At 32.7% G+C, this 24,395-nt stretch overlaps 1 protein-coding gene across 5 annotated transcripts; it reads left to right on the top strand.

Moving 5' to 3' along the window:
* Nucleotides 1-567: 567 nt before the first annotated feature.
* On the top strand, nt 568-23,445 carry DCL2 (dicer-like 2). Of its 5 annotated transcripts, XM_088219090.1 has the most exons (23): nt 568-649; nt 893-965; nt 1,168-1,345; nt 1,796-1,909; nt 5,377-5,511; nt 6,487-6,571; nt 6,649-6,713; nt 7,078-7,218; nt 7,342-7,470; nt 7,557-7,686; nt 7,788-7,887; nt 8,884-9,079; nt 9,163-9,323; nt 12,890-13,105; nt 13,229-13,458; nt 13,599-13,870; nt 13,975-14,390; nt 14,505-14,614; nt 19,514-19,707; nt 21,085-21,294; nt 21,976-22,386; nt 22,568-22,852; nt 22,930-23,445. In XM_088219090.1, exons 2-23 carry the CDS (start codon nt 895-897, stop codon nt 23,281-23,283), a joined length of 4,203 nt encoding a protein of 1,400 aa, XP_088075216.1. In that variant the 5' UTR covers nt 568-649; nt 893-894; the 3' UTR covers nt 23,284-23,445. The 5 variants fall into 5 exon arrangements, with proteins under 5 accessions (XP_088075216.1, XP_088075209.1, XP_088075218.1 ...); XM_088219083.1 differs by having other exon boundaries at nt 575-965; XM_088219092.1 differs by lacking the exons at nt 568-649; nt 893-965; nt 1,168-1,345 and having other exon boundaries at nt 5,364-5,511.
* The last annotated feature ends 950 nt before the right edge of the window (nt 23,446-24,395 follow it).

The raw sequence follows: 24,395 nt of genomic DNA on the forward strand, positions 1-24,395 counted from the left end.
AAATATTTTTCGAACCAAATATTTACAAATAATTGTTTATAATTAAGAAAATTTTAAGATAAAATATTGTATAGAAGAATATCAATTTTTAATTTTGCCTTTTGGTCCGGATTTTTATTTTAAGAGTTTGATTTGCTCATAGATATTTATAATTTTTAGATTTATATATTTTTTTTGGTTTTTTAGGTAGATAATGCTTTACCTTATTTTATGAGTCTGATTTTCTTAATCCTCTTTTTGTGCAGGATATTATTGTACCTTAAAAATTTTAATATATTTGATTTTTTTTTTGTTCAATATATATTGTTTAAATAATTATTTACTAAAAATATTTGGTATTTTATAAAAAGTATTATCATTTAAAAAATATAAGTATTATTTGGTAAAAAATAATTTTTTATATTTAAATTTTTATAAAAGTTAAAATTATATTATAAACTTGTTAAAAGTAATTTTAATTTTAATTTTTATTAAAAATATTTTAAAACAAAAAGAAAAATTAAAAGTAAATGTCCGGTCAAACGCACACTAAATTGATGACTAACTTCCATGAGAAGTTGCACTTAAAAGAAGTGCCTCAAATTTAAAACAAAAAATTTTATATGTTAATTTTTAGTTCATTGAATCACAACGGTTCCTACTCGACTCAGTTCGCTCTCTTCTCTTTGCTCAGTTTTTCTCCCGTCCGTTTCTTGATTAAGCTGGTTTTCAGATGGATAATTCGCCGGTCTTGTTTAATTTCTCTCAGATTATTGTTGTTGCGGTGGAAGAAAGAGCACTTTAATTTGAAATCTTCTTATTCTCGTTTATTAATTATGTAGAATTCAAATTCCTCTTTGATTTTACTAAGCTTCTCTTCATTTCGTGAATGTCGTGATGATCATTTGCACAGATATGAATCCGCCAAACATGGAAGCAGAAAAATACGATGAAGTCGCTGCTGATCCTCTCTCATTTGCTAGAAGGTGCCTTTTGTTTTTGTTTTTGTTTTTGTTTTTGTTTTCCCCTGTATACATGTTTTATTTTTGGATGCTCGCATGGTTGACGAGAGATGCCAGAAAGAAGATAAAACAATCTTCGTTTACTGGTGTTTTTAACGTGAATTGGCTTGGTAATTCATTGAAGTTAGTGATATTACTTGTTTGTTCTTTTTGATGTCTGATACAGTTATCAAGTGGAGGCACTTGAAAAGGCAATCAAGCAGAACACAATAGTGTTCTTGGAAACCGGTTCCGGCAAGACCATGATTTCCATCATGCTTCTACGCAGTTATGCACATCTCTTCCGCAAGCCTTCTCGAAATTTTGCAGTCTTCCTAGTTCCCCAAGTTGTTTTAGTCACTCAAGTACTTCTCATTTACCCAATCTTTCTGTCTGAGGATCTGTATAAAAATTTGCATGTGGTTGTTTGATAAGTTTTTAAAATTTTACTCTTTGTTCAAATTTATGTCATTTCTATATAACCATTTGTTCACTAGGAAGATTGGTCGCATTATTTTGAAGTCCAGAAATTTTGGACTGAAAATTTACTTTGTGTAAAGCACTTCTTTTTCAAATTTTTAGCATACAATTATTTTGACAAATTCTTTCAATCGGATGTTGAAAAAAAAAATGAACAAAGTTATAGGGTATGGCATGATAGTTGAAGCTAGAGCTTAAGATGAGGCTTTTTTCTTTCTTTTTTTTCATGCTATATATATATATATATGTTTCTCTTTGTTCCATTTGTATGGCTTTAAAACGAACCCAAAAATGTTTGAAAAAATTTATTTCTTTTGGTTTTTTGTTGTTTTTAGCAAGCAGGAGCTGTAGAAATGCACACCGACCTGAAAGTCGGTAAGTACTGGGGAGATATGGGAGTGGACTTCTGGGATGCTGCAATGTGGAAGCAACAAATAAACAAACATGAGGTATGATTTTGTTGAATATAATATGAGATAGGATTTACAAAATATTTAATTCAATCATTGACAGACCATCCATACTTGCTCCATTTAGGCTGTCGTTTGAGTAAGATGTCACTTTCCTGACTGCAAGTTTATGGCTTGTGTAGTTGATAAGATTGTTTCGAAGGTGAATATGATTCTTTATGCTCTGCTATCTTTGGCTCCTGGGTCATTACCAGTTGAACTAGTAGTTTCGGTTGTTAAATCTCATGCAAGTTAGGTTGTGGTTGTATTGGCTGCAAGTGGAATGTTATCAGAAGCTTCAGGACATGCTTGATTTCGAAATATATGAAAGACCTAAATAATTTTGTTCTTGAAAATAATTGATATGGATCATGATTTGTTTGGATTAAAATGACATTATTTGGGGTATATAGCTCTTTTAGAAACTATCTAGAGTAGAATCAAGATTTTATTTCTTATTCATTTAGAAATTTTATGTGTATCTTTATTGTTTTCCTATTCGAGGATCCTAGTCGCATTAGACTATGTAGGCACTCTATAGTTACTTATGAATAACACTAGTGATTTCCTCTCATCGAATTGAGTACCTAATATTCATGTGATTATAGTTGTGAAAACCTTGTGTCACTTTGATTTTGATTGAATTTATCTTATTTTCTTTAATTTTTCCATGTCCCTAAACCCTGTCCCATTGTGCTACATTGTAGATATAATAAAATAACTCCAAGAAACCAGCTTCTTGAGCTTTGAAGATATTGTCAGATACAATAATAAAGTATTGATATTTTCGTTTTGTCTCCTGCAACAACTTTATGAATAGTTTCAAACTGTTTATTTATTTCTAACTGCTAGTACAAGTAAGAGAACCAATATCTTGTTAAAATTAACTTTAATTTTCATTTAATGCCTTTAAACTAAAACTAATCAAAATTTCAGTTACTTGATTGTAGATAATTGGTTCAATAATAGTTATAAAATGTCATGGACAGTGGTGGATGTATTGAGTAGGATGTTGACTAGAGAGTTGAAAAGAGGGATCTTGAAGGGCTTTATGGTAGAGAAATAGGGTAGAGGTTCCCCATGTCCAATTTATTAATGATACAATTCTATTTTTGCAATATAATGAAAAGTTCATCCGTAGTGCGCTCACACTCATTGAAGTGTTTGAGCAAATTTCCAAATTAAGAATAAACTTGACAAAGAGTGGGACCATTGGGATTAATCTGGAGGAGGGAATGATGGAGTAGTTAATATAGTTATAGGAGGGTGATCGCTCTAGAGGAAAGCGTAGTCCTTATTTAAGCCTGTCTCTCTGGTATATCTATGTATCTTTCGTCTCTATTGAGGACACCGATGAGAGTAGCAGAGATAATTCAGGGGTATATGCATCGTTCTTTGTAGGCAGGACAAAAGGAGGAGAATCGAGACCACCTAGCGAGATAAGAGATTTGTTGTCCAAATGTCTAAGAGGCTAGGATGTTGAGAATCTGAGATCAAAAAATATATCTTTATTGACTAAATGACTTTGCCACTTCCCATGGGAACCAAACTCTCTGTGGCACAAAGTAATCAACAACATTTATAAGGGTTATTGGAACTTTCACTTCACTCATTAACATCCGATAGCAAGACTCCTGATATCGTATCCTTATTAGACTTGTTAGAGCTTATTCATTCATTGCCTCAAACAAACACTAGAATTTGGGTTTTTGAACGAACTAGGCTATATACATGTAATTCTTTCTTTGATTCCATTCCTGATAACCCCTTTAGCCGATTTCACATTGCCAGTGTATTCTAGAAAGCTCTGATTCCATAAAAAATTAAGGTGCCTTTATGAACTGTTATTCACCTGAAGCTCAACATATATGGTATGATTCAAGTTTGTCGACCATACCAAGCCTTATCTCAACACATCTGCTTCATGTGCTTCACAGGGAGAAGAATCTGCTCACCTATTGTTATATAATGCCACAACATGGAAGTTTTGACAAAATTGGTTGATTTTTTCAGTTTGAAATGGGTTACTCCATGAAATGTGAAGAGCCTTCTTTGTTCTTCTATTCATAGTGATGGGTGTGAATGAGGCAAAACCTCTTTGGCAAGGGATATTATTTGCTGGACTTGGTGTTTATGGATAAATTGAAACTGCTGGAGTGTTACTGACTACCACACATTATTTTATGAGCTGCGTGAAATAGCTGCTTTCTTCATAATCCTCTGGGTAAAGCACATAGGCTCATAACACTAGTATCTTTTCACTCCATTGCAACTGGAAAGCTATTATAAATAGCTTACAGGGTGGAATCACTTTGCGTTCATTTTTCTTTTGGTTAGGAGGACCCTTATCCTCCAGTTTTGCAATTTTATTATTTTTCTCTCTCTAATAAATCTTCTTGTTTTATCTAAAAAACATTTTTTTCTATAAAAAGAAGACTATAAAATCTAGTAGCTACCACCAAAGAGAATAAATAATAATGAATCAATAATTTTTTGTTAGGGTTCTTTTTGTAGAATAACAGATCATGAGTAGGAAACTTGAGAAAATTCATGAAGAAATTTTTTTTTAAGATCTAGGGTCTAAATAATTAAATCAATAACTCAATATTTAAATAATAATCATGAATGCTCCATCTAATAATAAGGTTAGATACTTATTAGGTAATAAAAATACAAAAAAATAGAAATTTTTAAGTTTATCTAGCAATTCTGTTAAAATAAGAAAATAAACTAATTAATTAGAATAACATATAGTAGAAACTAACAAAACATGATCCAAACTAAATGGGAAATAGTAAACTTATTCCATGTAAATGCTAGTTCCTAAATAATCTAAGTACCTTAATAATACATAAATATTACGATTGTATAAATATATTTTATTATAGAAATGTCCTTTTAGGATTTTTCTTTTCTGCATCAATCTTACTCCCTATGTTTGTTCGTCTGATTATTGTTCTGTCTAACATATCTTATTACATATAATTCTTCCTACAATTCTTCATATTGATTTCTAATTTTCTCTGGTGTATCTTTATTTTTCTTTTTCTTTTTTACCTAGATTTTATCTGTTGCTAAACTATCTGTATGACAAGTTAGATTAACAGCTACTCATCCTGAATCACATAGCATTCCAAATCTTTAAATAATTGAATTTGAATTATTTATACGAAGAACTTAATAGATAATTTTATGAATTAGATTATAAAGATCCAATCCAATCAATTCTCAGAAGATTTCTGTTAATTAAGTAAAATATAGTATGATGATGTTACTACCTGAATCTAATCACTTAAATTTATTTACATCATGAATTTTCATAATAAAAGATAAAAGGAAATCTCCAACAACTTTCTTCGTTTGGTCTAATCCTTGTATCATTTTCTTGGTTGTTCCACAAGCACTAAATGCTGATCTTGTGCAGTAATGTTTATAAAATGTAATAATTTCGTAGTTGATTTTTGCAGGTCCTTGTGATGACTCCTGCAATTCTGCTGAACTGCTTGAGACATGCATTTTTTAAATTAAGCATGATAAAGGTTTTAATAATTGATGAATGCCATCATGCCCGTGGGAATCACCCTTATGCTTCTATAATGAGAGTGAGTTTATTCTGTTCTACTTCATGATCTGCTTTGCAATTGATATTTTATGAAGATCAGATGTGCCTGGCTGTGTGATTTGCTGGAAATAATTCTTTTTCATATGTTTTGCAGTTCGTGCACATAGTCCCATCTTTAATATCTTCTCATTTCAACATAGAACTTAAAACAAACAAAACGAATCCAAAGCAAGGATAAGAAAAGAGTTTAGCAAAGGGAGATACCAAGTCTTTCAGTATAATTGAATTGTAGAGTTCAAAACAATGATATATGTTTCTATTAGCATTGTGCTCATGAGCCAAGAAACAAGTGTTGACGGGCGAGCTTGTTAGCTTCTTCTCTGTCATGAAGACCCATGCCCATATCAGTGAATCTTTTCACTAATTGAAAATAAACTTATGCGTTTAAATTGACAAAATGCATAAACAAGTGGAATGTTGATCCATTGGTAGGAGTTGTATTTTCTTTTCCTTTTTTTCTTTTGCAATTACTGAAGATGCTCTCCAATCTAATTCATGTCTGATCTCATTAAATCTGATGGATATCTGATCAAATAGATTATTGCATATATTCAACACTTATATTTAGATACACACAGATAAATGCTCTTTGCACCAAACTCACAATAAGATGCTGAATTTTATTAAAATGAAAGAGGGGCCTATTTCTGTGCTTTTTTTCTTCTGTTGGAAGTGTCAGTGCAGATGCAGGCTTCTCTTCAATAATAAAAAAAATGAACCATAATAGTTTGGAGAACTACATGATGATCTGTTATTTAAGATTTTTTTGCAAAAATCAAGATGAATCTTTGTCCGAGAAATGATACTTTTTGGTAATTTGGCTTACTTAAGTATTTATGGCTCAGAACAGTCTTATGTCCAAGTATGGATACTTCTTTTCTATATGACACTTCATCATAAAACTATTTGTACGAATATTTCATTCTTTTTTTTTATTCAACGTTTACATTTTCAGGAGTTTTATCACTCCCAGTTGAAATCTCGAATATGTAATTTACCTCGGATTTTTGGGATGACTGCTTCCCCTATTAAGACAAAAGGTTTTTGTCGTAATTACTATTTTTTATATGATTTTTTTGCTATTTGTTATCTGAATCTCCTGTCATTTTTTATCTAGGTGCAAAATCATCAGGCGACTATTGGCAGAAGATTCATGAGTTGGAGACCCTCATGAATTCAAAGGTTGCTTCTGTATTTTGATTTTGAACTTTGAATTGTTTTCCCGCATATTAAATGTTTACTTACTGAAATGAGGGGCCTTTTTCTAGCATTTGTTATTTGATTATAACATTTGTTATCTGATTATAATCTTGAGTTAATTCCTAATAAGCCTCTTTTGAAGGGAAGAGGGATGAATAGTTTCGTAGCAATATAACGAATGGTATTTATGTGATTATGATGTTCTTTGTCAATATTCTTCTATTTGAACTTTTTTTATGCAATAACGTGATAATATTATAGATTTAATGTAATATTTTTCTTTGTTGCTTAATGCCATCATTTACTTGGTATCATTGTTCTTTTTTTTTTTTTTTTGTAATTGAAGGTGTATACGTGCAGCAGCGAATCTGTGCTTACTGAGTTTATACCATTTTCAACTCCTAAGTTAAGGTCTTACCAGCAAGTGCATATTCCATATGCTTTATATAACTGCCTGGTGGATCAGTTGAATGTATTAACAGCAAAGGTGTGTAGGCTGTCTGGAAATATGAGATTTAGAGAATATATTTTTCGGCCCTTTCCATCTTGTTCTTCTTATTGCTGGTGTCCTGGGAAATAGAATGTACTAACCACATGCACCACTTTTCAGCATCAACAATTACTGGGAAAATTAGGATTCAGTAACTCTCTGATGGACTCTATAGAGAAGAAGATATCCAAGATAAATTCTACTTTACTCTACTGTTTGACTGAACTTGGTGCTTGGCTGGCCATGAAGGTACTTGTTCAATAACTTCAGTTTGATCGGTATCAGATTTATTTTCTCTTGGAAAATACATAGGTGATTGTTTGTTACTGTGACAGGCTGCACAGTCCTTGTCCTCTAATGCAAGTGACATTTTATCTTGGGGGAAGATGGATATATCTGGTGACAAATTTGTTAGAAAATTCTGTCAGGATGTGTTCGAAGCATTTTTAGCTTACATAACATCTGGTACTTATTTCTTTTTTTTTTCCTCTTTTGAGAGGACTGACTAAGGTTGAAACATATATTTCATTTTATATATTTGTCCTCCTTTTTCACCTTGCTTTTAGATCCAAAGTGGACGATCGGGGATGATGTTAAAGCTCATGTGGATGCAGGACTCTTGACTAACAAAATTGCCTGCCTCATTGATTGTCTTCTTGAATACAGGTGATTATATTTGATTCCTGATTTTTCCCTGTGAGATGTACCTTGTGTGTCTAATTTTCTCTGGCAACTTGACAAGGCAGTGAACAGCTGCCACTGCTATACAAAAGATTGGTCAAGATGTTTTAGTAAGCGTGGATAAGTTGTTTCTAAATTTCTTGGATTCCATTGAAGCCACACTTGTTCAGTCTGGCCTTATGTGTATATGAAATTCTTATGTCTGTTTTAGAATAAAAATCTAAAGAATTTTCAATATTATATTTTCTAAAGTTTAAGGTATATCTATGTAATTTTTCCAAGGAAGAGCAAATACCAAGAATAGAACATTTTGCAAATAGTAAACCTATACATTAAGATTTGTTTTGTTTTCAACTTGGGATACATCCAGATGTTAGGTTATATATTTTGTAATTAAGCTTTTAATTAAATTCCATTTAGGATTTTTCTTGTCAATAAGCTATTCAATTGAATTTATTAGATGAGCTCCACTAATCAAATAGCTTTGAAGACAATTTGAAGATAAAAAGTGAGTGTGCATAATTTACTTTTCTACTGATGGTGCTTATAGCTTTAATAAGTTGTGGAGACATTTTATATGTCAAATTAAAAATGAACAAGAGATAATAAATCTCTGATGTTTAACTTCAAATCAAGCAAGAAATCAGTTCAAGCATATGATTGTTTTCCAAAGTGTTCCATACTTAGACATTATTTAGGAGTTGGACTCTGCAAGTTGTTGTGAGCCAATAAGATTGAATGTTATCGGATGGTTGTATATAAGATAGTACCATGCATGTTTTAACATTCTCAAAGTAATGCTTGCAAGACTATCAGCTTTTGGCTTTCACAGTTTGTTTGACGCATACGTTTCTGTAGAGCCATAAGGGCCAATCTCTATTTTTTGAATTTATTTTGTGCATAACTGAAGCTGAATGTTCTATTATTTCCTTTTGTCATACATCTCTAGAGCTTTGATTCATTTTTTGTTATCTGAACCAGTGCTCTGAAAGATATAAGATGTATAGTTTTTGTCGAAAGGGTAATCACAGCCATCGTGTTGGATTCTCTCTTGACTGGGGTGCTTTCGAGACATACTAACTGGAGGACTAAGTACATAGCAGGAAATAACTCTGGGTTGCAAAGTCAAACCAGGAAAACTCAAAATGAAATAGTAGAAGAATTCCGTAAAGGCATGGTATGCTTAAACACAGTTTAATTCTTACAGTAATGTGTTTGTTGTCAACTACCACTTTTGAATGTGAGCTGACATGTTTGCAGGTCAACATCATTATTGCCACATCAATTCTTGAAGAAGGTTTAGATGTTCAGAATTGCAATCTGGTGATTAGATTTGACCCTTCAGCCACAGTTTGCAGTTTCATACAGTCCCGAGGACGTGCCAGAATGCAGAATTCAGATTATATATTAATGGTCAAGAGGTAATATATAGTTTGTTTTGTCTTCATTTATCCAAAAAAATATATGAATATAATCATTTGCACTATTTATGAATGCTAGGGTCTGGAAAAGATAACCTTTAATTAATATAAATGTTGAAAAAATGAAGGCTTTCTTATTATTCAAATAAGCTGTACACAAAAGAGGTACCTATTAGGAAATTTGATCCTATTACCATTTCCTAAAATCAGTTAATTAGAGAAAACTTAGGGACATGATTTTCTAGCTGTAAAAATAATGAGAAGATATCGTACATATCTAGAAATAAATGAACATACTCCCATTACTATGCCCTCCAGAAAAAGTTCTCTCAAGTTGGTGAATAGATGTTTTCTGGTTCCAGCTTGCTTGTGATTTCTTGAAACCTCGAAGCAGGTGCCCAGGAATTTGGATTCAGACTCCTTGCAGATTTTCATGTCAAAAAGAATTTCCGAAAAGATCCATAATTTCACTCATTATCATATCCAGAATTTATCTAGGAAGGCATCAGGGATCCATTAGGCCCAGATGTCTTTTTTATCACCATTTCAAGAAAATTAACACCTCTCTTCTTCTTTTGAAAAAGGAATCTCAAAGGCATATACATCAGTAGCTTTAAAACAAAGGAACTCCAAACCATCAAGCTCTGGCCACCCTTGCGTGGGTTCCTGATAAAGATCTCCATAAAAGTCTTTTGAATGCTGTCTCATGTTGTAGAGGTTGTCAATCTCCCTGTTTATCTACTCCCAATGTTAGAAATAACATTGTGCATGCAGTGTGATGAAGCAAACCTGTGAAAGAAGTTTATATTTCTTTTATCCTCGCTGATCCAAATCCTCATAGACCTTTGTCTTCAAGCAACTTCATCCATTACCAACAGATTTGCCAATTCAATCTAAAAGATACTTCTTGTTCTCTTCTACTTCTCAAGATCTAAAATGCCTTATCAACTTCAACAATACTAGTCAAGTGAATTTTAGCCATTCAGTTGTTTCTTTTTCCTCCAACCATACCACGGTATTCTTACTCTAAGTTTGACTTTCATATAGATGCAGACAACTAATTTAGCAACCTTGAAGTTACCTGTCCATTCTAGCATTATGTTATTCCACCAATTCCTAATGAGCTCTTCAAAACCCATGATCTTCAACCATATGTTCTGGAATCTAAAAGGAGTCATCCCCATTTGATTTTATTGAAATCTAAATAGATAGAAGAATATTCAGATGTTACTCTGAGAAGCAAAGACTCAGCAATTCCTGGAGCAACCTTATTGACATATTCATCATGTCTGATGGGATGAGGAACCTAAGCTACCCCAAGTCCACCTATCTCCTATAAAGAGGAAAATCAATCAAATTCAAACTTCTGAAAAATACCATGAAGTTTGATCCCATCTTCGAGAAACGAAAGGAACTACGTTATCCCCCACAATCCTGGGAAATTCTAATTCTGGTTCACCCTGGTAAGATCCTTCCAAAGAAGCCTTCTATCTTGGCCTTTGCCTTGCCATATAATCTCGTAAAAATCCAATGCTTATTGGGACATTTAGATTTAATTTACAGTTAACTGATACAACATCTGAAGCTTTTAGTGAACTAAATTAGACTCTCTTTCCAAAGGACTAGGATACTTCTCGCACTTTCTACTCAAGAGAGGTCGTATCAAATCACATCCTGCTGCTCATAATCCTTTGGCTACATAATCATTCATGTTTCTAACTTTAGTTTCTTGCATAGGAAATATGTCAACCCTTTTTTGTGACCCCTTTAGCAGTATTATGGATACCTCTCCCATTCCAAGATATAATCCTGCTAAACATTTTAAACATGCCTTCCCTTTCTCGTTTGGACCCTTCTCGCTCTTTCCATAATTTATCAAGCACTTTAATCATTTTGATTCCCTGTTCTTCTCTTTCCTCCTTTCTTTCTTCACCCTTTTGTTTACTTTATCTGTTATGCCGTTTTCTTCTAACCTTTTGAAGAAATCCTTGATTTGCTTCTCCAACCCAACAAAACTCACTTCAGGTAATTTACTAACTCTTATTAAGATAGTTCGAAAGTAAAGATGGCATCTCAAAGCAGCAAGTGTTTTACTAGCTCCTGAGTCTACAACCCAGCAACTATGAAGATGTGAGTCTGAGGCACTAAAAGCATAAGAGACAGAGCACTTAAATGATTGAGCCAATGAGCATACATAATTGCGTTTAACAAGACAATTAATCAGATTTCTGAGTTTTTCAATTTCCTATTCCTTGAGTTCTCAAGAAACTTTGTTGTAGGATTGAATTTTCGTTGACAAGATTTCTCATTTGTGAGGTATACTTTGCTTTTTGGTTGTCCCTTGAACTTACCATTTTGGTTAAAAACAAGATTTTTTACGGAGTTTAAAACAATTCTCCCTTGTGTCATGGGGCTTTTACAATATGTACACCAAAAGTTTTCCTAGTTAAAGTTCCTTACACTATAATTTCTATAATCAATTTGTCCCAGATTACTCGAGTCCATCATCCTGAATTTTGTAGATCATGGCTGAGCCATATATTATTTGGGAACTAAGGATAACTGTCCTTCAGCTCTCCTCAACACAGATTATTCCAAGTGTCTCATTCAGAGAGGATAATGACTTCTTTTCCATTAGATGAACACAGATCTAATCAAATTCTGCACTAAGACTTGCAAGAAATGTGAAGATTCTCCTCTTTTGATCAAGCTCCCTTCCGATAAATACACTGTTAGTCTTGGTTTGTAGGTACGAGCAGAATCTTGCATCTTAGAGTATGTCCGGGAAATGGATTTCCTAATCACTTGAGTGGTTGAGAGAAACATGCAATTCCCACTAATTTCAGGTTGCAGTGAATTCCAAAACCAAGACATATCAGTGTATCTTCCTCTTCCAATGTATTAACTTCAGATCTTATCATTTCAAATTGATACCAAGTAGTTGGCTTAATTTTCCTCTTCCCTTTGTAACTTTCTCACAATCTCTTATAGTTGGAGATAGTTTTCTCTATTCAGTCAATGCGTAGAGTTCCCTCATTGATTGATTTGATACAGATTCAATACTGGTAAGAAAGGGGTTTGATGAATTATCAGGGAAATGTCACATTTTTCAGGGGAAAGAAGGAAGAGGAAGAAGGATTTTTTTGACCATGGAGGGCAATAATCAGCTATGAAGAGTGACAGATATTACTGTTTCAGCAATGAAGACTGTAAAAAAACAGAGAGCAGGCTGCTGTAGTTCCATGTAGAAAACAAAACCTTTCTTATTGTTCATATTAGTGGTATATAATTAATACTGTATTCACGAAACTGTCACAAATTAGGAAAATTGACACTAAAGTCAATTTCCAACATCTGGGGATATATAAGAATTAGAAATCAACAAATCCAAATAATAATGAGAAAAAATTTGGGCTGAACCTGGTTTTCTAGTCGTAAAAATAATTATAAGGCATTGTTGGTTTCAACAAATAAATAAATAGATTTTCAACAATAAACTACTAAGGAAATTATTTCAATCTTGTGTTTAACATCTTAATTTAATTCTCTCTCTCTGTACGTTGCAGTGGTGATTCCTCGACAATTGCTCGATTGGAGAACTATCTCTCAAGTGGAGATATAATGCGAAAAGAGTCTCTAGGGCATGCTTCCGTTCCATGTGCTCCTCTTGATGCTTTGCCCAACAAAGAGTTTTATAGTGTTGCAAGCACTGGTGCAATTGTAACTCGTAGTTCAAGTGTTAGTTTGATATACTTCTATTGCTCGCGACTTCCTTCTGATGGGTTAGTATATATTAGTTCTAATCCTACATCCTCTTGATATATTATGGTCACTTTTCATTAGCTTAGAAAGCTTTCTCTTGTTTATAATGCCCTCATATTCCTGCATTGGTTTATTTTTTAAAGATACTTTAAACCAGCTCCAAGATGTGACATATGTGAAGAAAAAGGGATTTGCACCCTGTATCTTCCTAAGAGCTGTCCGATACAAACTGTCAGTGTGCAAGGGAATACAAACACTTTAAAGCAAACTGCCTGCTTAGAAGCGGTCAAGAAGCTTCATGAAGTTGGTGCTCTGACTGATAATCTTGTTCCTGACATTGTTGTCGAGGAAGAAGCTGCTGCAGAAGAACTTGGTACTTTTAGAAAAATCTTTATTTTCTAAGTTCTGAATAAAAGAGGTCCATGTACTGGCTAGCTTCACTTTAATGTTGAAGTAATGATCTTTAAAGTTTCTCTTTTTAGTAATGCTCAAATGTAATTTTCCAATGCATAGGAAAGAAAATCCACAATGAAGAACAGCCTATTTATTTCCCACCTGAGCTGGTTAGTCCAGGCCCTGAACATTCCGAGATGATCTACCATTGCTACGTAATTGAATTAAACCAGAACTTCAATGCTGACATTCTTACCCAAGATATTTTACTTGGCACAAGGACTGAGCTTTCACCTGATATTAGAAGCATGGGTTTTGATTTGGATGTTGATGGCAGCATATTATCTGTGGCCTTAAAATATTTAGGGGTCATAAATCTTTCCAGAGAACAGGTATTGTTTTTTTTCTTTTCCTTTTCAATTTATTGTCATGGCTAAATTATGCAACATAAAATAAATTATCTTAACTTTTTGCTTGTATATTACTGTGTTTCAAGGTTCTTCTGTGCAAGAGGTTTCAGATTACTATTTTCAAAGTTCTTATGAAGTATACTACGGATAAAATCGTTGAAGTTTTAGACAGAGTACAGTCAACAAACAAACTCGAAATTGATTATCTTATTCTCCCATCAAACGACTTGCATCAGGAGCCACTGATCAATTGGAACCTGATTAGATCCGTGTTGTCTTCTTCTCATCACTGTTGCCTAAACCCTGCTGTGAAGGGTGGTGCTCATTTACATACAAAGAATGGTTTGGCATGTACTTGCACAATCAAGAATTCTCTGGTCTATACACCACACAATGGCCGTTTCTATTGCATCACTGATATTCTAGATGATCTGAATGCATATTCCCTTATGAACCCAGGGGATGGGAATGTTATTTCTTACAAACACTATTTTGAAAGGAGGTATTTTCATGTGATAATCTGTCAATTACAAATAAAACTGTCTTCTATAGCACATTAAAAGGGTACATGTCATATTTATGTTTCTCAAAATTGTCAGGATCTCATATATTGCAGGCATGGCATCCAGATATCTTTTGTTCACGAACCACTTCTCGAGGGGAGGCATATGTTTAACCTACAGAATTACCTTATTGGATTCAGAAAACAAAAGGAGAAATGTCTTGGTATGGAGTATTTCCATAAGAAGTTTCTATGTCAAGCAACAATTATTTTCACATAATCATGTCTTTAACAAGCAAAAAACAAATATCCTTGTCATTTTTTTTCATAAAAATGAAAATCCTTATACTTTTCTACTTTGCTGGATTTCATGCTATCTGAACTAGTAAACTATAGGTGAAATTACCCTTTTAGGATGTTGTGTGTTATTATCTATCTTTTGCACTCACTGTTGTTAATGTTGCTTGTTCCTTTTTTTTTTCCTCTTGTTTTATACTTTTTACTTCCAATTCTTTGCTAAGATGATCAACTAGACATGCCAAACTGTAGAAATTTAAGTGAAATATTTACTTTATTTTGCATTATATTTTTTGTATTACAAATGACTTATATATACAAAAAAACTTCTAAATACAAATAAGAAAATTTCTCTTATAGAATTACAATATTATGAGAGAAATCAATGGCACAACTATATAGGAAAAACTATCACATTTATTTAGACAACAAAATATTCGTGCTCCCCCTCAAGTTGGTGTAAAGATATCGCACATGTCTAACTTGTATATCAAATTCTGAAGAGTTTTGTTGTAAAGTCCTTTGGTGAAGATGTTTGCCACCTGATTGCTAGAAAACACATGATATAAGCATAAAGAGCCATCAATCACTTTGTCTTTTACGGACGGTCAATCTCAATATGTTTCGTCCGATCATGTTGAATTGGATTTTGAGCAATACTAATACCTGCTTTATTGTCACAAAACAATGGTAAACTTTCATCTTTAAACAATTTTAATTCTTTCATTAGTTTTTGCACCCATAATAATTAACATATCTCTTGAGTCATTGTTCCGTATTCTACTTCAGCACTAAAACGTACAATTACACTCTACTTTTTATTTTTTCATGTAACCAAATTACCTCTAACGAGTGTGTAGTAACTGGTGGTTGACCTTCTATTATTCGAAGCTCCAACCCAATCGGCATTTGTAAATTTTTCTATTTTAAGGTGGTCATTTATGAAGAAGAGTAAATATTTTCCTGGTGCAGATTTCAGATATCGTAGTATTCAAAAAATAGGATGTAAATAAGTCTCGCGAGAATCGTTCATGTATTGACTCACCAGATTAACTACATATGCTATATCTGGTCTGATATGTAAGAGATAAATAAGTCTTTCAACTAATCTCTAATACATTCTTATGTCAACTGATGTACCATTGCGTGCTTGTAATTAGCTTGCAATCCATCATACTATTCTCTTCTAGTAAGTTTAGGATATAATTTTTTTGAAAAATGAAGATTCCTTCATTAGATCTAGCAACCTCAATTCGTAAGAAGTACAGTAATTTTTTTAGATTCTTAATTTCAAATTCTTGATAAAGAAATCTCTTTAATCGAGTCATTTCCTTTATATCATCTTGAGTCACCACAATATCATCTACATAAATAATAAAAAGAACGATCATTCCCTCACAATGCTTAATGAACAGGGTATGATCAACATTGTTTTGTTGATATCCAAAAGAAATCATACATCTTCTGAACCTTTCAAATCATACTCTTGGAGACTATTTCAGTCCGTACAAGGTCTTTTTTAATTTGCAAACCTTCCCTTGTGTTCTTTCACCTTCAAAACCAGGTGGAATTTTGATGTATACTTCCTCCTTTAAGTCCCCACAGAAAAAGATATTTTTTACATCAAATTAGTGTAAGTCCTAATCAAAATTAGCAGTGCAGGATTGTAATATTTTGATTGTGTTCATTTTTGCGACAGGTACAAAGGTTTCCTAGTAATCAACTCCATAGGTATAAGTAAATCTTTTATTCACTAGTTAAACTTTGTATCTTTCAATTAACCCATCTGCTTTATGTTTTATAGTGAACACTCACTTATAACCAATCATTTTCTTTTCGTGTGGGGTTGAAACAAGCTCTCATTTTTCATTTTTTTCCAATACTTTCATTTATTCAATCATCGTTTCTTTCTATTTGGGATCTCTTAGAGTTTCTCTCCAATCCTGTGGAATGGATATAAAGGAAACAAACAAAATAAAGACTCTATAGGAGGGAGATAGGGAGTTATACGAAACAAAATTAGACATAGGATGCTTAGTGCAAGTTTGGGTTCTTTTTCTAAGAGTAATGAATTTATCAGATAATTCATAAGATAAAGATGACTCGCCAGTATCTTTAGGAATTAAAAAAGATTCTTAATTTGAAATATATTGCATGATGGTTTTTCCTGTCTTATCTCTTCTTGAATATCTTTTCAAATCCAGTTTATCTAGTCGTACAACATTTTTTTCTTAAATAAGATCTTCTGATATAGAATTCTCCCCCTTAATATGACTATTAAAAGTAACCGAATAGGGTATCACCTCTTCCATTTCACTCTCTCCCTGAAGAGGTGTTGGAGTGGAGCTGAACTATGTTTTAGATTCTCTAAAAGTAATATCTATAGTCATAAAGTATTTTGTAAACGGTGGATGATAACACTTGTAACCCTTTTGAGTATGAGAATATCTAACAAATATACACCTGAGAGCTTTAGGTTCCAGTTTACTCACATTTTTAAGATGGACAAAGCAAACATATTCAAACACTTTTGGGGAAACAGTATAGAAATTTGTACTTTGTAAAACTTTCAAAAGAATTCTAAAATTAAGAACCCACAAAAACATTCTATTAATAAGGTAAACAGGTGAGGGAACTGTTTTTTAATATATTCATGATAAACATTAGTGACCGAGTTACCTCCAATACGTGTCTATTTGTTCTTTCAGTAATTCCATTCTGTTCACTAGTGTAGGCACAACTTGTCTTGTAAATTATCTCATGAGACTCCAAATAGGCACGGAATTCACCATCCATATATTCTGTACAGGTTTCTGTTTATAAAATCTTAACTTGAGTATCAAACTGTATACATATTATTTTGTGAAATGATCGAAAGTATGAGAACACATCACTTTTGGCTTTCAATAGATAAATCAATGTTAATCTAGTATATCAGTCAATGAAAGTAACAAACCATCTACAAGAAAATAAGGATGTATTTTGAATGGGTCCGCAAATATCAGAGTGAATTGTCACAAAAAGAGTAAGATTTCTATGGTTATTCACATTATATCAACTCCATTTATATTTAGGTAGCTCACATGCATCACAAAATAAGAAATCTATAAAAAAATTTTTAAATAATGTGGGATATAATTTTTCTAGAATAAAAAAAGAAGAACGTCCCAACCGTCTATGCAATTTTAAGATTTTACTATTGACATCACTATTTCTGAAGGCAACTTGATTACTAATCACGCTTCAACTTATATTCAAGACATAAATCATCCTGCAGTTTATTAATGTCAATCGTTTTTTCTGTTTGAAGATCTTAAAGAATACAATGGTTAGGAAAAAATTTAATTTTACAGTTAAAATCTCTAGTAAGGACACTAACAGATAAGAGATTGTTAGAAAATTAGGCACATTAATGGAGTTTGTTCTAGATATAGGAGTGTATGATCTATCTGCGACACGTATATTCTCATGTTGAATACATGAAAATAAAGTTAGGAAGTTTTTAAAATAGTTTATCATATGTCAGTTAGTTTCAGAGTTTATAATCTAAGCATGAAAATTGAAAATAGTAAGAAGAGGAGCAATACCTGAATTTACCATTTTTTGAAGTACTAATAGTGGATAAAGGATTACCTGAACTTTGGAACAACCAATATTTTTAATCCGGAAACTAGAGCCAAGGCCGGATCTGAGAACAAAAAATAGAACCGAGTCTGGTCACGATTTGCTGGGAGGATGCGCAACCAGAGAGAGCAGATTGCAAGAACCAGAGGAGGAGGAAGGGCGTGCAGCTCTGCACAAACAACAGTAGGAATCCGATTTGAAAAGCTGCAAAAAAAGAGCGCGGCCGCGTGAAAACAAATCTGTAAGGCAGGAACCTTACGCGAGTGACCCTGCACGAATCAGAGCAGATGGGTCTAGCAAGACCGAATCTGTGATGCGTGAAGAAGCGGCACAAGGCGCAAACAGAAGGGTCGGGTCGTGCGTCCGTGAAGGGACTCGGTGCTGCGTGCGAGGGAGCCGGATGCCGTACGCAGAGGAGCAGCGCAAACCAGAGACGCCGGGTGTGTGCTACGGAATAAGACACCGTGCGCAGCGTGAACCAGCATGTTGGATCAGGTTGCGTGAACCAGAGAAGGGAGCAGTGGGATCCAAAGGCCGTGCGCAAGGAAGCAGCGTGAACGGATGGGTACGACCTTAGCAGAGGGATTGGGTAGGGTGGAGATGATCACTGGAATAGGGCAGCAGGCTGCCGGTGGTGCTAGGACTCCATTTGGTTAAATGGTGAAAATATTTTAGAGTTTGAAAGAAACTCTAAAATTGAAAAAGTCTTAAAATACCCTTTTGTTGCTTTGATACCATGTAGAAATTTAGGTAAAATATTTACTTTATTTTGTACTATATTTTTTATGTTACAAATGACTCATATATATATAAGAACTTTTAATTACAAATAAAAAAATTTTTCTTATAGGAATTATAATATTATAAGAGAAATTAATGGCAGCGCTATATAGGAAAAATATCATAAACGACAAAATATTCGTATCAATACAAATGCAAGTATTGAATGCCCTTGATCTTTCCCCTTATTTTGGATTAGTGAAAGCCAGTGTAATAGCTGATAAGTGTTTACATGGTGAGAAAAAGGTTGATAGTGAAATGTGAGTTTGGAGCAGTCAAGCAGGAGTTGATTATTCATAAAACTAAAAAATAGATATGTTTAGCCTGATATAGTTAGAGTGGTAACTTCGAATATGGGGTTATAACTTATAGTTGAGTGGTTACTTCATTGTACTTGCTGAACTCATGCTCTTTGACTGCAGAACCTAGTAGGTATGTTGAATTGCCTGCCGAACTCTGTTACATCATCATGTCTCCAATATCAGTTAGAACAGTTTATTCTTTTACTTTCATTCCGTCAATCATGCATCGGCTTAAATCTTTGCTCATTGCGGTCAACTTGAGGAAGATTCATTCAGATAATTGGATGCAAAACGTTGATATTCCAACGATGAAGGTAATGATATTTAATTTTGCTGCTTAACTACTCATTTTCATGGATATCTAATTGTGTCATGTGTTTCCAGAGGATTGTGCTCTGTGTGAATGTTTTCCCTTGAATATAAATGTTTCCAAATATTTCCTTATTATTGTTATTATTAGAACTAAGAATATTATGTACCAGATAGGTAGTCCCTAGTCACAACAAATACTTGCATGGGGAGCGAACTTATTTTTCAATCCTCAAGGTGGAAAATTAGTAGCTGAAATATAAGGAAAAGGATGTTATATGTGAACATTTGATCATAATGTCTGTTGCCTGTATAAAATTTATTTAGAGAAGATCATAGTCTGGACTTAAAGCAGCACAGAAAAATTTCTAGAACAGTAGGAAAAAAAAAATTTAATCCAAAAACCACAAACACAGTGATATTAGGCCTCAATTCATTCAGAGAATAGTTAAGTTTTATCTGTTAGCTTTTTGTAAAATAATGAAAAAAAGAAAGCACCACTTGATTTATTGGGTGTTTACTGAATCTATATGAATAAAATTGTAAAATAGGAAAACCTTAATAGAATATGGCTACTAACTAAATAAGAAATTTATAAAAATCCTAATAGGTTATGTAAACAACCTATAGAACAATAGAAAAAACCAGAAGAAAAAGATACTTCAATCCATAATCATGGGAATCGGCAACAACCACAATTGTGGGGTTGTGGCAAATACATAAAGAGGAGAATATTTAAGTTCTGTTTATAACTAATAGTGAAGTAATGATGGAGCGCATCATAAGGCGTTTGCACCAGCTAATATGAATAGAATATTAGTTCAAAAAACAATATGAAATAGAATACTTAAATCAGGGAACTTCGATAGAATAAGGGTTCTAACTAAATGAAAAAAAAAATTCTTAATAGATCATAACAACTATATAAGTCCTACTAAAACATAGTACTTCTATCAGTTAGACTAGTAAAAACTATGCTAGGTGGTCTTGCATATGGAGTTATAAGGAAAATCAATTTTTTCCTTAGCATACTAAATCACTGAACTTTTTGCTCATTTACGGAACATTGCAGATTCTATCCTTTGCTTTCTTATCATCGAGCATGTTCTTGTCCACATGTGATTCCTCTCTTTCAAAGTTGGAAGCAGTGCCAGCAGTATTCTCATACAACTACAGTTCAACAACGTTAATTTCCTTTTTTTTCTTCTAGTGTTCTCGAAGATAGTTGTTTAACACCACCAGTTCCTGTCTGCGTACATATCGCATGTCATTTGATGAGTTGCTTTTATTTGATTTCTCCAGGAGAAATTTGATCACCATTCTCTACAATTAACATTGGCTTGTCTCTTTTCGAATTTGTACTGACTCATCTGGCATTTTAGGTTTTGGAAGCAATTACGACAAAAGAATGCCAAGAGAAATTTCATTTGGAATCTCTGGAGACTCTTGGTGATTCCTTTCTGAAGTATGCTGCTACTCAACAACTTTTCAAGGCATATCAAAATAATCATGAAGGTCTTCTCAGTGTCAAAAGAGAAAGAATAATTTCAAATGCTTCACTTTGTAAACTAGGATGTGATCGCAAACTTCCGGTATTTTGCAACTTCTCTGATCTTTTTTTCTGTAAATTTTAATAACTTTTTCAACTTTTCTGTTTTCATTTTATGTCCTTTACATTTTGGATAAAATCAATTTCGCAGAAGATTATCATAGCCATGCAATTCCTACTGATTTGACGAGTGCCTTATGATCTCTTTCTTCATCTTTTATTATCTGTTGCTTCTGTTTTTGTTTCTTTTGTGCATGGGAAGTGCCTCATTTGTTAGCTAGCATCTATGCCTTTGCATGTTAACAAGATTGTGTTTCAGAATTTATTATGTTTGGCATCTTTCCTTTTGCTCTAACTAACTGAGATTGCTGTACAATGGGAAAAGAAGAAAAATTTCTGTCTTCTTGCTGCCTGGAGCATTGCAGCAATTAGTGTTTATAAGGAAGAGAACCCTATGTTTAAGTTGTGCTTATTGGTGGATAAAGTCTATTTTCATTGAATCTTCTAGTTTCTTTATGAATTCCTGTTAAAATTTTTTATTGAAATATTTTTTACATCATATGTATAGATATATGTATATATATATTTGCAAGAGCAACACAGATAAACCATTGGCCCTGATATGGCTCTAGAAGAGCCTCAAAATATTTTAATCTTTCATATTTTCTAATAGTAATTTTTATGTTATATTGACAATCGATAACTTAAAATTTTCAAATTGCAGGGATTTATCCATACTGAGATATTTGATCCCGGAAAATGGATGGTTCCTGGAGAAAATTCAGAAAGTTATGATCTCACTGAAGAGTGCTTCTCTAAATCAGTTAAGATGTATGTGAAGGGGAACAGAAACGTTAAAATTAAGAGAATTGCTGATGTTGTTGAGGCTCTAATTGGTGCCTATCTTAGTTCAGGAGGTGAATTCGCAGCCTTACTGTTTATGAATTGGGTTGGTATTGAGGTCAACTTTGCGAACGTACCATATGAAAGGAACTTCTTAGCATGTGTGGGTAAATATATTAATGTTCGTCATCTAGAGTCCTTATTGAATTATTCATTCAAAGATCCTTCTCTGTTAATGGAAGCACTGACCCATGGCTCATACATGCTTCCTGAGATTTGCCAGTGTTATCAGGTAATTCCACTGAAACCATAGTAAAAATATCTTTTAATTGCTGGTATAATAACTTCATTCTACGCCTACTGATTTTTGTGTCCCTTTTTATATGGTTTCTAAGTGAAATTAATGATGTTAGATTTTGATAGAAGTTGTATGTCATTTAGTTCTTACTCGGATATATTCACATTTTGTGCAGCGGCTGGAATTTCTTGGTGACGCGGTGTTAGATTATCTTGTCACCGCGCACTTATACAAGAAATATCCTGGGATATCACCAGGATTGTTAACTGACATGAGGTCTGCATCTACAAACAATGGTTGTTACGCCAGATGTGCAGTGAAAGCTGGACTCCATAAGCATATTTGTCATCTTTCACACGACCTCCACAAACAAATAGCAACAATCGTTTACAATTTGGAGAATTTGTCTTCACATTCAGATACAACTTTTGGATGGGATTCTGAGGAATGTTTCCCTAAGGTTAGTTACTGGTTTGATATTAGTTACCTCTTGGTTAACATAAAGATAAGTCATCCAATTTCATTGATCTGTCACAGGTGCTTGGGGACGTGATAGAGTCGCTTGCAGGTGCAATTTTTGTTGATTCAGGATACAATATGGATGTTGCCTTCAAAAGTATAAGACCACTTTTGGAACCCATGATTACTCCCGAGAAAATTAAGTTTCATCCTGTTAGAGAGTTGACGGAACTGTGCCAAAAACAGCATTTCGAAATGAAAAAATTGGTTAGCTCGCGGAAGGACAATATGGCTTCTGTCACAGTGCATGTAGAAGCTAATGGGGTGCAATTCATTCATACTTCTACGGCTGGGGATCAATGGTTGGCTAAAAGATTAGCTAGCAAACAAGTTTTGAAGGCTCTTAAGGAAAGGATTATGGAGACTGAATAAATTTATAATATAGTTTATATATTGACTAAAGCAAGGAATCTCCTTGTTTTGGCCTCATGGGTTTTTATGATGTGAGCTATTTAAACGTGTTTTGGAAATGGTTTCTGACATAAACAACTTTAATTTGAAAAGTAAATTGAATAAAACTTGTTATAGAATTTATTTTTAATGTAAATATGAATTATGATATAAAATTAATAGTAAATTTTAAAATGATTAAAAAATTAATTATTTAAATAATATTAATTTCTTTTTAGTAACTTAAATTGTTTTAAATTATATTTACTTATTTATTTGTCTATTTCTCAAGTATAAATACCAATATGAAATTATTATTATTTAGTTTTAAAATAGATATTATTTAGATAGTTTATAATAAATATAAACTTATTATGAATACATCAATGTTATATATATATATATATATATATATATATTTTTAAATACTAATTTATTAATTAATAAAATATACATAAATATATTTATTAAAAATATTATTTATTTCATATAACACAAATCATTAATCAAAAGCATATTTATCAAAAAACTAAAAACAGCTCTTACTTTTTGTTAAAAATACTTCCTCTTTTTTAAGTATTTGTCAAATTTTTGGCTTTCAATAACAGGGACATAAAGCATGTTTCAACAATCTAGTCCTTCAAAGAGAAAAGATCATTCTTAAGTTGTTTGCTTCCAACTTATTCATATATAAATTATTAATCAATCTTAATATATTTTGTTCAAACATAAAATATAAAAGTAAATGTGAATAGTTGTCTTAAAATAAAAAAATAAAAAGTTACTTTTAGAATTAGTTTTTTTTTTTTTTAGTTCTAATATCAAATAAAGTGAGGTTAAAAATTATATGCATTTATTTATAGGCACGAGCATACAATGAATTTAAAATATATATAGTAATCAAACAACTATAGAATTAATACTAATAATGTAAGAATTAACTTTTTGATACACAAACTTTTTAATTTTTTTAAAAACATTAAATATAATCCGCGTTAAAATCTTAAAACGATAAAAATTAAATTTGTTTAAAAAAAAAAATTCCTTTTTGCTTAAAAATAGTCCCTTATCTCATAAATCTCTCTCTCTCTCTC

The sequence above is a fragment of the Carica papaya genome, chromosome 1 (assembly GCF_054855325.1).
Source record: "Carica papaya isolate Zhongbai chromosome 1, ASM5485532v1, whole genome shotgun sequence".
NCBI lineage: Eukaryota > Viridiplantae > Streptophyta > Magnoliopsida > Brassicales > Caricaceae > Carica > Carica papaya.